General features: G+C 35.6%; 1 protein-coding gene across 5 annotated transcripts in view; it reads left to right on the top strand.

The window, feature by feature from the left end:
- The window catches only part of LOC127521973 (arf-GAP with coiled-coil, ANK repeat and PH domain-containing protein 2-like), a 43929-nt gene that overhangs the window by 21488 nt on the left and 10376 nt on the right, over positions 1-12065 (top strand). For all 5 annotated transcript variants that reach the window (XR_007932493.1, XR_007932491.1, XR_007932492.1 and 2 more), the window contains exons 9-14: positions 2607-2681; positions 9891-10003; positions 10137-10188; positions 10274-10374; positions 10737-10842; positions 10940-11148. Coding sequence is in view for 2 of the 5 variants with exons in the window: in XM_051911502.1 (XP_051767462.1) it covers positions 2607-2681; positions 9891-10003; positions 10137-10188; positions 10274-10374; positions 10737-10842; positions 10940-11148 (656 nt within the window). In the remaining 3 variants the exon portion in view is untranslated. The remainder of the gene's footprint in view (positions 1-2606; positions 2682-9890; positions 10004-10136; positions 10189-10273; positions 10375-10736; positions 10843-10939; positions 11149-12065) is intronic.

Raw genomic sequence — 12065 nt, 5'->3', positions numbered from 1 at the left:
TGCCGTCTGTCGGACAATATGAAGCTCAAGAGAGTGGAGCACTTATGTCGAGAGATTTGGAGGAGCTGCTCGCAGGTTTGTGTTTCTGTTCATCGTGGACTGTTTATTATATTTTCATTTTAGTTTGGACACATCTACTCATTTTTAGTTATGGATGTATGGGAATTATATAGTGACCCAAAGTGTTGAAAAGAAAAGAAAACAATATTTAATAATAATAATTAAATTAAAATAAATCGTTTTGTAAAGCTTAAGTGCTTCGTAAGTGTCTCTTACTCAATATTTAAGAATATTAGCAGCATTTGTCCATGCTGTACTGAAATATGAAGATGGAACATGGAACATTTCTGTTGGATCTGGAGTGATTATATACATTTCCAATATGTATTTTCATAGTAAAATAAAAGTTACTAATGAAATAATAGCAGTATTATAGGTATAGCTTTCAGTCACATTGTTTAATGCAGCTCATGGTTGATTCATGCTCACAGGATTTGTCAGGTGGTCAGTCTTTGTCAAGCACCTATCGAGAGTGGAAACTTGAGGTTGTGACTGTGACGGAGGAAAACATTTCCCATCTGATATTATCAGTGGTGCATCTGCCCGCCTCTTTCCTGGTGAATCAAAACAAAGCTCTCAAACCCACATACTGCACGTGTTCTTTTATGTGACGCGAATCCATACACGGTACAAGGTGATGGATGATCGCTTTATCACTGTATCTTAGCAAATAAAGGGCACTAAGTTCCCATTACAGTTCACTTCCTTTCCTCAGCTTCCCCTGTAGAAAAGAAACATAAGTGGTGTTCTCTGTGGAAAGTTTCACTAGTACTGTTGGTTATGCTTAGGTTTAGTGATTTGGACAAACTCTTGCAAGTTCCTAAATTTTTACCAAAAGAAAAGAGAAAAAAAATACGTATGTAAACAAGTAATTTGAATAAGTTCCTGATTATGACCATGAGCTTCTTCATCAGATCCTTTATCCTCAGATGACCAAGAAAATACTTATAATATAGATTAAAGGGTTAGTTCACCCAAAAATGAAATTTCTGTCATTAATTACTCAACCTCATGTCGTTCCAAACCCGTAAGATCTTCGTTCATCTTCAGAACACAAATTTTGATGAAATCCGAGAGGTATTTGAACCACACACAGGCAGCAATGCCATTGTACCTTTCAAGGCCCAGAAAGCAAAGACATTGTTAAAAGAGTCCATTTGACTACAGTGGTTCAACCTTAGATTTATAAAGTGACGTGAATACTTTTTGTGCGCAAAAACAAAACAAAAATAACAACTGTATTCAACAATTTCTTCTCTTCCCTGTCATTCTCCTACACTGTTTACGTTGTAGACACAGTGCAGCGCTTCCGTGTTTACGCCAGAACGCAGACTCAGTATTGGCCGACGCTGTACATGTGAGCAGCACGATGAATGCCGGCCATTAAAGTATTAATTTCTTTAAAAAAAAAAAAAAAAACACATTGATAATAAATCAGCATATTACAATGATTTCTGAAGGATCATGTGACACTGAAGACTGGAGTAATGATGCTGACAATTCAGCTTTGCATCACAGAAATAAATTATATTTTAAAGTATATTAAAATAGAAAACCATAATTTTAAATTGTAATAATATTTCACAATATTATTGTTTTTTCTGTATTTATTATGAAATAAATGCAGCTTTAATGAGCATAAGAGACTTTGTTCAAAAACATTAAAAGTAGTAATGTTTCCAAACTTTTGACTGGTAGTGTATATCACACTTTTTGAAAATTAGACTTCCTCATACTGTATATCCAGGTTTTCACATTTATTATATTTCTTTATATTTTCAGTACAACTTTGCAGTCTTTACAGATCTTTCTATTTGATCTTCTGCAGATCTGATAAGGCAGTTGAATAGGAAGTGAATGGTTACTGTATAGGATGGAAGTTTATTTGGAAATAAACTTTTAAAAAATCACCAGTTTTACACACATCAGTTAGTAGTTCATGTACAGGATAATAGTAGTATCCAATAATATAAAGACCTAAAATGTGGTAGAACAATCCACAGCTTAGAAGTTGGAATGCTTAATTCCTTAACTGTGTAGTGGAATATTCCCTTGAGAGTCAATGAGTTTGGATTCAGTTTGAATTTAGCGATTGGAAAGGTTATGAATGGTTATGAAAGTTTTAGAGTTAAAGGCACTCTTGAATTTTTTAAGCAGTGTGTAGTGATGGTGAAGCAAGTGTATTATGTTCCTCCATCATCTTGGAATATAAGAAAATAATGAGGCAAGAGTGGTTTTCCATGCAGATACAGGAAACCAGACCATCTTCAAATCACATGACTTTGTGTTTAAAGTGGCTTCTCATTGGCGACCAGGCCTTTAATTCCAGTTTTATAAAGTTCAGTACCGTTGGGTAAAGGCGGTGTCTCACTCGCTGCCTTAAAACAATTTTAACACTTGAAAACATTTTTTTCCTTATAGAATTTAATCGAGCAGAAATTTTAAAATTGAATATGCACCTGCTTCATAGGTCGACCCAAATAACTTTTTTCTTCCTGTCTTAACACATACAAATATTTTTAATTTTTTTAATGTCTGTCTTTCAGCTGGATCAGCTGGTGATAGATTCCACAAAAGAGAGGAAGGATATGGAGATGAAACACTCGACTATTCAACAGAAGGTAAAAAAAAAGCTTATCCAAACAGTAGAACATCAATGACCCACAAATCCCCAGCCATCTCGCACTATACAGGGCCAATCAGAAAATATTTGACCAGTGAGGTAAAAACTTTAACTAAGCAACAAAATCATGTTGTTGATGCTTTTTGAAACAGATCATCTTTCTCTACTCTTCTCTTGTTTGGTTTTGACCTTTAGAAATGGTTTAAACTAAGCTTTGGCCTGATATCCTGTCCTCAGGTTTATTAATAAACACTCAAAGTAATAAAGTTGCTGTTGTTACAGTAGAGCTGTTCATCTTTCAGTATTACCTCTGAGCATGATGGGAGATTTGAACTGAATCCTTGCACATGGCATGGGCAAGTGCGTTCTGTGTAGTTGTCAGGATATCAAAATATCAGTAGTCCGTACCATTTCCACTGACATTTTATTATTCCTTTACCAGTTTCGCTACTACAGCAGTTTAAAAACTCTTTGCCACCGGAAGTCCCTCACATAAAATTCTTGATTTCGCAAAAAGTCTTGCCACGTGGATTTTGAATTGGGTTCAGTTTTTGCCACATTGGTCTGTAGACCTTATGCACCAGAAAAACAATCACGCAGCCATCTTTTGAATTTTGTGTTTGAACTTCCATTTTTGCAATGGTTCTGTGTATTTTTATGGCATTGCTGTCAAAGAGTAATTGGCTGGTGAAGTGGATTTGCTTATTGTAGAGTTAACGAAAGTTATCATGAGCATTGTAATGTTTGAAGCAGATGTCATAACAAATGTCAGTAGACCGGGAAAATTTAAAAACGAGTGGTTCGCAAGGTCCGCAAGACCTTACCTTCCTTCATTCTGTGGAAATACAAACTGGAAGAGCAGAACACAACGAGCGCAACGCTGAAAAGGGGTGGGGCAACATAAGGACTATAGAAGCAGCTTAATTTGAAGTTTCATGCTTCACTACAGGGACAGTGGACCTACTTTGCCTCTTGTGAAATTTTTGCCAAAATTTTGCCAACATGACTCCACCTTAAGATGCACTAATCTGAATTAAAGTAGTATCAGAATTAGAAAAAAAAAAAAAGAATATTGTTTTTAATATTGTAACACTCTGGATATTTACGTCATTTTCGACCTGAGGGCACTGCATGAACCACTGTATGTTCATCTATCAAGCCATATTGGTCCTGTAATGTGATTCATGTGCATGTGCAACAACCCAGCTTGACTTTGATCTCATGTCAAGTGTGACTCGATCTCTCTATTTTTCTTTTCCTCCTCCTCTCTCTCATTCACTGTATCAGCAGTTGTTAACCTGCTCTCTCTTCTTTTCTGACTGCTCATATGAGGCCGCGCTACAGGTGAGTCTGTCCCTTCCGTCTTTTCCATCTGAATGCTGCATGAATCACGTTACTATACAAATTAGTTACTTGCATTTATTATGGTAATTAGATGTGGTTTTACGTCAGTAGCTCATATGTTATCAAAGACAAGTATTGTTATTCGATCCATTTTTTTTTTTTCTAATTCAAAATAAAAAAATAATATATATATGTAATTTCTGTCATTAAGGCAAAAAAGACGATCATAAAGAGATTACAATGCCCCAGGAACCATTCAGAGCACTCTAGCAACAACATAGCATTTTGCTAATATCTATTAGGAGACACCCTAGCAACTTCATTTAATAATTTAATAATAGGGCTGTCAGTATAATAAATTTTTTAATCGTGATTAATCACATACGCATACACCATTTATCTTGTTTATCATCATTTGCTTTATCCAGCAAAGTAAACCAACAGATTGAAGGGCGATTCTCAGTTCTCACAAAATTGTATTATCTCCAAGCTAAAGGTAAATATAGGTGACTTTCCAAAAAAGGACATTTAGAGACTCCACAAGAACACCTAATAACCAAACAATATAAGAAGGCCATATAATTCATAAATGTATGCACACACACAAAAAAATCAGAATTCAGTGTACAGTATGTGTACAGTGCAAGAGCAAAGAGCTTTTTAGAGCTTGTTTACGTTTTAGACATGTCAAGTTGCAATACCTTACAGAACCACATGGAGATATGAGAGAGAAAAAGAAAGAAATAAACTGACTGCATATACCTACTACAGTACACGGATCCATTCAGAATTACTAAACACAGCAACATACACATGACAAATCAAAACATTATCCTGAATATGTGTGGAAACAATGTGAATGAAATGAAGTCTGTGCATAAATACAATGTGCGATCATTGCGTCGATAGCAGACATACAGGGTTTGTTTGCGCATCAATATAACTGATTCATGCGTGCTTACTGTACGACTCCTGTACGTCACTGCAATTGTCTTTACCCTGATTTAAATCCTCATCCATCAAAACTTTACTAGCGAGACGCTGGTTTGCTTTATCCAGCTGAAACACGCAGTTTGCGTATCATCTGGCCATACAGCGGTGGGGTGTTTTGACGTTACGTTCAGTCTGTATTTCACACAGCGAGATGCGTGAGGGTTCGCGCTCTTCAGAAATCACAGAATAAGACAGAGCTCATGTTTTAAAGCTAAATACACTGGAATGAATAATTCACTGAAAACACAACGTTAGTCGCTGTTCTCTCTGCCATCACTGATGTAATAAGCCTTTGTTTTCTTTCCATTAGCATTGTTTTGGACTGACTGTTTGAATGCATTTGCTTACTGGATAATTGGACTGAAAACTTTTCCAGAGTTTAGTGGCTAAAAATGATCTGATCACAAACAAAGAAGCAAAATCGGGTTAAAAGGTTGAAAGTTTCCACCTACCAGGGTTACAGATGCTTGCGCCATTGTAGATGCTCAGTGTGATGATCTCCCGACTTCTAAGATCATCTAACTGTGTGACATAAATTATGTTAATGATGCAGTTTCGCTTGTTTCATTAAAGTCCCCCGTATACAATAATGTTATCCCTTAAAACTCATCTTTGATCAACAAAATTACATATTTAAATGTTTTTTTTTGTGTTTTTTTACTGTGGAAAAAAAAAATATTCTCAATACCTTAAAATAGCTTGAATATAACTCTACACCCTTGATTCATTTAGTATACAGGGATTCATGAATTTGGAGATTAGTCTGACCTCCGCTCAGAATACCTGATCCACTGTTGTAAACACTACACAATATCAAGTGGAAACACTGGTTTAAAGAAAGAAAAAGAGGAAGAGCGAATTATACAGGGTTGTAAACATGTCGATATCAGAATGGTAATGCGTTTTATGCAGCACTCCCTACAACTTCAGACACACGACGGTAATTAATATGATTAGCCTTTTGCTTGACTATGTTATCAAACAGCTAATAATGTGTTGGTAATGTTACACAAACCATGTTCCCATTCGCCATCTCAGTCTTCCTTAGAAACGCTTTGAACGACTTAGAACGTTAGTGATGTATAACATCGTAATATACATCATATACATAATTCACCCTCTATATTGCTAAATCTACCCAATTTATCAACAGAAAAATATACCAGGATAACCTGGCTTCTCTCAAGACCCCCCCTGCTTTGCAGCATAGTTAATGATATGCTAAAGCCCACCCCACACGTTGATGGGATTGGTTACAACATATTTGTGACGTAGATAACAAGGGCGTTGTCAAACCGTGTTTTTGAGACTGTCTTTGGTAAACTGCAGTTTTACGGAGAAAATACTGACTGATGAATTTGCACGTGGTTTCCCTTAAAGCATATTAAAAACACCACGTAGACATAAACAACATTAAAAACTAGATTTTTTTTTTTTTTTTAAACTTTAATTTATTTGCATTAAATTATTTTAACACGTTATTTTTAATTAATCACATACGTTAATGTGTTAACATTGACAGCCCTATTTAATAATGATTGACAAATTGTCAAAAACACATTGAAGTTTGTTTATGGTGATTGTAACTATAGAATAAAGAGTTAACCATACTACTGTACTTGCACTCTGGAAATGCTCAAAACAGAGCTGTACCAAAGTGCATTGCCGACAGTGTAAATGTTTAATGCTCTTCTTGGATTTGTGAATCTAACCCATGAGCCACAGTTAATTAATTCATTCATCGACCACACACACGCACACACATACTAGAGCTTTCCTGAAGGGGAGGAGCCAGCAATGGTTACCAAGGCTTATGCCCGTCTCAGTCTTCATATACATGTACGTACACACTCATACACGCATAATGTACAGTGTGTAGAGGCTCATTTCAGTTCAGGTGATCGTAGTCAACACTGACGGGACTGTTACAATAATGTTTGGAAGTTAGATGCACTGCTGAAACGCGCACACACGCATAGAAACACACACGCACGCTGTTGTCTTCGGCATGAAGATCTTCAGTAGGTTCCACTATGTGTGGTATCTGGTGAGTTAATCTTACTATTGTTTTGACTTTGAGATGTGCTAAAAGCAAATGTCTCTTATTGCCTCTTGGGAGCTTGTTGTGACATCTTGCCTAAATACTGACATTTTTTAATTTAGACGTCTGGTCATCATCTTATGTAATCTGTTGTTTGGTTTTCTTGTTCTGATGTTTTTTTTTTTATTATGTAGCATTAGTTCTTCAGGATGGGATTTTCATAATGATACTATGTTATATACTTAAGTACAGGTTTGCATTGAAGCTACATGGCTAATTTTATTTACATGTAAATGACTATTTTATGCATCTACTGATCAGTTTTTTATAGCTGGTACTGCTGTGTTTGAATGAATATCAGTCGGTCAGTGACAAATATGGATGTCCGTTATGATGAAAAGATGATTTTTTTGAAAAATAATGTACATTTAATAGCTCAAAAAGGCAAGTTGTGTAACCATCAAAGAAAATACAGTGGTATGAAAAATTGGCAAGGTCCTCATTTTTTTTTTTTTTAATGTTTAAATTCATGTGTATAATATATATATAATCGATTTTTCACATCACTTAAACTTCAATTAATTTATACCTGGAATATCCAAGCTAAAGGAAGAGCTCCAGGGTCAGTAGGCTATTCTGTTGTTTTGGTAACAGCTGTAGCCCCATTCTTTGGTCCTGGCACCCTGTATATATTAAGCCGACAGGCTCACATATCAGCTCATGGCTTGATCTGGTTACTAAGAAATGGAAACCAAATCTGCTTTTTAATAACAGTTGGTGCTGTTGTTTCCATTTTGCTCGTCCTACTGTAAACATACAAGCAAAGGGTCATCCTGAATGCCATGGTCTGTAGTTCATGTAGAGGTAGATTGTTGTAGGTAGATCAAAAAGTGACAGAGAACCCAGTTCTGTTATCGTTCACACTGTCACTGGCCTTGAAAGTGGATTCAGATTTCATTTTAGCCTACTTAAGGTCTCAGTCCACTTTCCATTCACACTCTGAGCATTAATATTGTAAGTTTTAATATTCATATTATTATTCTTGTTTATATATTTATTCATTTAAACAACAATAATAAATACATCATTTTTAATTAATTAATTAACTAAAATTAAATGGTGCAATTTTCATATATTTCTGCAACATAGATATAAGGCAATAACATTTTTGGTATCACTTTAGTATACTGTACGGTTCCATTTGTTAACTTTAATTAATGCATTAGGCATCATTTTTACATCATTTATTAATGTTAATGTATAAGTATGCTTTTGTTAATTCATATTTTTTCAAAAAACATTTTATAGAACTTTAATGTATTAATGTATAGAACTTGCATAAAAAAATGTATGATTGTATAGAAAATGTATGATATTGATTATATATTTAAAGTCAACCTAGAATGTTAACATAGATTATAATATTGTAAAAGTATTGTCCATAATTATTTAATGATACCTAATGCTTTTAACAATTTAAACCTTAACTGCAAAGTATTATAAATGTATTATTATTATTATTTAAATACACTCCTTGTTTTGTTATTTGCATAAAATGCTCTAAATGGCTCATCACATATGTGTCATTGTGTCATTGCATTTTTACAGGCTACCATACAAAAGCAAATATATTTGATGTTACTCGTATTGATATTATTAAAATACAATAATTGTTACATTCTCATGCATGTTGTAAGCACACTTTTAAAAGGGGGGCTGAATTATTTCAGAGCATTCACTTATAAGACAAACTTTTTGCTAACCACTCTCAAACCTCCGAAACGAACCAAAACTCCCGCTGGTTAAGTGTCTGTAGGTCACTTTGAGTAAAGTGTCTGCTAAATGGATGATTGGCTCATTTTGAGTATCTTACCATTTGTGGGTTCTGTTCTCCACTGTTCACTGGAGATGTGATGTAAGAGTATCTAAGACTAGTGCGGTCCAGAGCAGATCAAACTGGATTCACGCAACATACGGATCAGGCTGTAAACTAACCTCATCTACTAGTATGTCACACTTATCTGTCTTCAGTTGTTTGAGGTTTCACTCCATGATAAAACAGCCAGACAAAAACACAGGATCCAGTGACGCTCTAGAATTACTGGGGCTTTGCTAGTCTGAACTCAGCTGGGCTTGACTTAACTAGTCTGAGCTCAGCCCAGCTCACATGACATCTACAGGAAGCAGGGATCTTAGATTATCCTTAAAGTGAACAAGAACGAGTGGCCAGAGTGCTTATCACGATTTCGTACAGTGCTCTGATGTCATGCCTAGTGCACTGTAAATAAATTCACTATTCGTACATCTAATTATTGGTATTTGTAATTGGCCATTTTGGTCTCTGAACATATAGTGACATATAACGTATAGTGTAAAGCTGTCACATTTACAATTGTTTAGCTAATTTCACAGACAAAATACAGTCATTTCAGTAGTAATCCATGCAATGAAAAAATGAAGAAGAAAAAAACAGTACTTTTGCCTTCAGTCGCAAAACTTTTGCATTCTGCCATCTGTTAAATCATCTAAGATGTATTAAGCGAGGTACGAAGAACGGACTCCTGGACTTTTAAAGTGTTAGCTGTTGTTCCAAGCAAACCACTTAACCTCAGGTTACTCCATTATTTGACAGATACTAAGTTCAAGTATAATGTTCTTCTTGTGATCTTGTGCTTTTATCATCTATCTATCGTCCATTAGCAAAACATTGAGTGTGCATCGTGTTGTCAGCCAAAATGTGTGTGGAGTATTTAGTGTTTATACAGTATGTTTATTGATATTGACTGATTCAATTCTTTTTTTTTTTTTTTTTTTGCCTTTTCTGCTCAGGACTTCTCAAATGACGACACTAAGCTGGAGTACAATGTGGATGCAGATAATGGGATTGTCATGGAGGGATATCTGTTCAAGAGGGCCAGTAACGCCTTCAAAACATGGAACAGGTCAGTGACAAGACATGCATTCATACTGTGTCTCCTTACAGCAGTAACTAATGGTCTAGTTAGTGGGTAGTTCCAGTTAATCACATACACATCGACGAAATTTCCATTGTTGCTAATTGCACTTTCTTTGCAGGCGATGGTTCTCAATTCAGAACAATCAGCTAGTGTACCAAAAAAAATTTAAGGTAATCCTAGGATAATATGAAAGAACAAACAAAAATTTCAAACTTCGGCTGTGTTTTTAGCAATCGTTTTGGTATTATATTTCAGGATAACCCTACAGTTGTGGTGGAAGACTTGCGGTTATGCACCGTCAAACACTGCGAGGACATTGAGCGCAGATTCTGTTTTGAAGTTGTTTCTCCAACAAAGTGAGTATAAGAATGCAATTATGATCACTCTGATCAGTTTTATTTTTGCAAGGAACACAAAGTCATGTTTACTTTTTGAACACCTAAATTGTCTGTTAAGGTTTTACCCCTTGTGATGGATGATTAAGGCCTTTGGCCTTATTTGGCCTTTGTGTTTCCTCAAATTTATACCCCTGCGAAACAGGAAGTCATAGCTGGATAATATGTTCCTAGTCACCCTGGTGTGCTTTTTTTTTTTTTTTTTTTTTTTTTTGAATAAAAGATCATATTTCACTAAAAAAGACAAAATACTGATTCTTGTATGATTATTTTGCAGTGCATAAGTCAGACTGTACAGATAGTTGATGTTCTTTCTACTAAAGGAGCTGTATGATGCAAGCGGATTCTGAAAAACTCAGGCAGGCCTGGATCAAAGCCGTCCAAAACAGTATCGCTACAGCCTTCAGGGACAAAGCAGAGGATGCAGAGGTACCTCACTTACTATTTCATTCACCTACTTCATGCCATAGCTAGAGATGCTATGACAACCGTCAGCGCTTTGATAACAGTGGAATGTGCTTGGCAGAAGATGGACAGAAAGTCGTCTACATCTACAGGCAGTCTGGACTCTGGTGGCGATACGAAGGAGAAGTCTCTTAAGGGTGAAAGTGCGCTGCAGAGGGTCATGGCCATCGCCGGGAACAACAGCTGCTGTGATTGTGGGCAGCCGGACCCGCGCTGGGCGAGCATCAATCTGGGCATCACTCTCTGCATACAGTGCTCTGGAATACACAGGTGTGTGTCTGCTAACACTTTACTGCAGTTATTCTTCAATGTAGTGGTTCACCGATATTGTTTTTTTTTTTTTTTTTTTTTTTTTTTTTATGGTTGATGCCGATATTTTAGAGAGCATGGTGGCTGGTGACTAATATTTGTGTATGTGTGTGTGTGTGTGTGTATATATAATATATATATATATATATATATATATCACAAAAAATAAATAAATTAATAATAATAATAATAATAATAAATGCCTGCATAACAATTGCTAAAAATGAAATTTATATTTATTTTAAATTATTTACATAATGTTTACTGAATTAGAAGTTAATTATTAGAAAATGAATTACATGAAAAATCCCAAATAAATCTGTAAAAATAAGCACAAAAAAGAGAGATTCTGTAGTCTTATCGTATTTTTCACAAATAAGTAAATTGTTAAAAAACAAAAATGAATTAAAGGGGTTAGTTCACCCAAAAATAAAATTTCAGTCATTAATTACTCACCCTCATGTCGTTCCAAACCCGTAAGACCTTCGTACATCTAGACACAAATTGATATATTTTTGTTGAAAACTGAGAGCTCTCTGACCCCAATTTAATTACCACTTTCAAGGCCCAGAAAGGTAGTAAAAACATCATTAAAATTGTCCATGTGACTACGCTGTTTACTTTACAGACATAGTGCATCACTTCCAGGTTCTACGTCAGAACGCCGACTCCCTATTGGCCGACGCTGTTTACGTGAGCGGCACAACATATGCGTGTGATGCTGACGCAGGAGCTGGCCAATAATGAGCCACCATTCTGACATAGAACCTGGAAGCGCAGCACTGTGTCTGTAACAAACAGCATAGGAGAATGACAGGGAAGATAAAAAATTGTTGAATAAAGTCGTTATTTTTGTTTTGTTTTTTGGCGCAAAAAAA

Source organism: Ctenopharyngodon idella, chromosome 10 (genome assembly GCF_019924925.1).
Source record: "Ctenopharyngodon idella isolate HZGC_01 chromosome 10, HZGC01, whole genome shotgun sequence".
NCBI lineage: Eukaryota > Metazoa > Chordata > Actinopteri > Cypriniformes > Xenocyprididae > Ctenopharyngodon > Ctenopharyngodon idella.
This window is presented reverse-complemented; position numbering and strand designations above follow the sequence as displayed.